The sequence below is a fragment of the Morone saxatilis genome, unplaced genomic scaffold (assembly GCF_004916995.1).
Source record: "Morone saxatilis isolate NCDOM2014 unplaced genomic scaffold, NCSU_SB_2.0 Contig8, whole genome shotgun sequence".
NCBI classification, from domain to species: Eukaryota; Metazoa; Chordata; class Actinopteri; family Moronidae; genus Morone; species Morone saxatilis.
Window position 1 is genome coordinate 11,719,551 of NW_023340257.1, and position 1,502 is coordinate 11,721,052.

The following is a 1,502-nucleotide window of genomic DNA, read 5'->3' on the forward strand; positions in this document are numbered from 1 at the left end:
CATTACAACCACAACTACTGCCTCTAGTTGAATCCAAATCCCTGACACAGTGTCAACAAAAACAGTCTAAGCTTCACTAAGATTAGCTGCACGGCTATTGTATTAGACTGTATTACATTATATCTCTGTCTGGGTTCAAGCAGCTAAATGAATGCCATGGCATAAACAAATGTCATGAATAAGTAGTTAAGATAAATATTGTATGATCTTGACTTGTCATTTAAACTGTATTAAAAAAAAACAACCAACAACCAGGTCTCATAAGCCTTAAGGTAGATTGTGTGAATGTGTGTATGTGTGTGTAAGTGAGTGTGTACCTGTAAAAGCTCCTCTGTCCAGACTTTTCTGTCCATCTTCAGACTACGAACCTTTGAGATGCTAGGACCCAGTCCTCTGTGCTGTCCTGAAACATGCACACACACATTTTGAAGACAAATTGCATCCTGTGTACCTTTGACCTTGTAACAATACTGTGAAATTCTACAGGTTAGCCACAACCACAAGAGGCGATTAAATATTTGACCTGAGAGCCATATCACTGTGTTTCATAACACACACAAATATACAAATAAATAAATCAACAAACCCCCAGTATGATTCTCAACACATTTTGAAGATCTGAATGAATATGTAAATCATCAAAAACAGACTGACAACAATGTCAAACATTGTTCAACAAAACATTTGCACAAACCACAAACATATGTAAACAAAAATACTCATGAATCCAAAGCACACACACAAACCTGCGCATCGTTTGCAGACCACCACACACAAGTTGATGGCAGCCCATTCCGGCTTGGGAACCCCGCAGTCGGCACAGAAACTGTTGCTAGGCTCCGCCCAGATCCGCTCTGCCACCTCGCTATTCGACAAGGCCTCACCTATAGCATCCCGCATGGCATCCACCCATTGCTCTCGCAGCTGCTCCGACTCTGCGATGAAACTGCGCAGAGACACAAACACACGGCCGAGTGTCAACGCTGACATGATGGTGTTAATAACAACTACCAAGTGACAGAAATAAAAAGCCTGTTTGCCCTGTGTGGTTGTGTGTGTGTGAGTTTTTCCTTATGCTCATGAGAGTACTGACTCTTGCTCTGCTCTTGTTTTGCTAAATATACTTCAGTCCAAGACTGGAAACTATACAAACATGTACACACATATACACACACAGAGACAGATTTGTGGCTTGACACTGTCTCGCATGTCTAAATCCTTCCTCTTCTCATCCATCTCACAACACTTGGTCACTTAAAATACACGTACAGACACTTCTCAAACGACTAGAGTCTCAAAAATGCACACTTACAGCGAGACACACACTGACACACAGTCCAACTCTTATACAAATACACAAGTCTTTTCAGATTTCCCCATCCTGTCAAGCTGAGCTCTTGCACTGCAGGCTGTGCACTGTCAGCCAAAAGACCACACACACCACACCAACACATACACTTGTGCACACACATCTCCCTCACTTGTCACACACACACACACAC

The 1,502-nt window shown here is 42.3% G+C and overlaps 1 protein-coding gene across 1 annotated transcript in view; it reads right to left on the reverse strand.

Annotated features, from left to right (window-relative positions):
* Positions 1-1,502, reverse strand: part of LOC118341567 (arf-GAP with Rho-GAP domain, ANK repeat and PH domain-containing protein 1-like) — a gene marked incomplete in the record, with an annotated part of 44,779 nt that overhangs the window by 21,101 nt on the left and 22,176 nt on the right. The window contains 2 exon segments of the mRNA XM_035679865.1: positions 318-403; positions 747-946. Of these exon segments, the coding sequence (XP_035535758.1) occupies positions 318-403; positions 747-946 (286 nt within the window).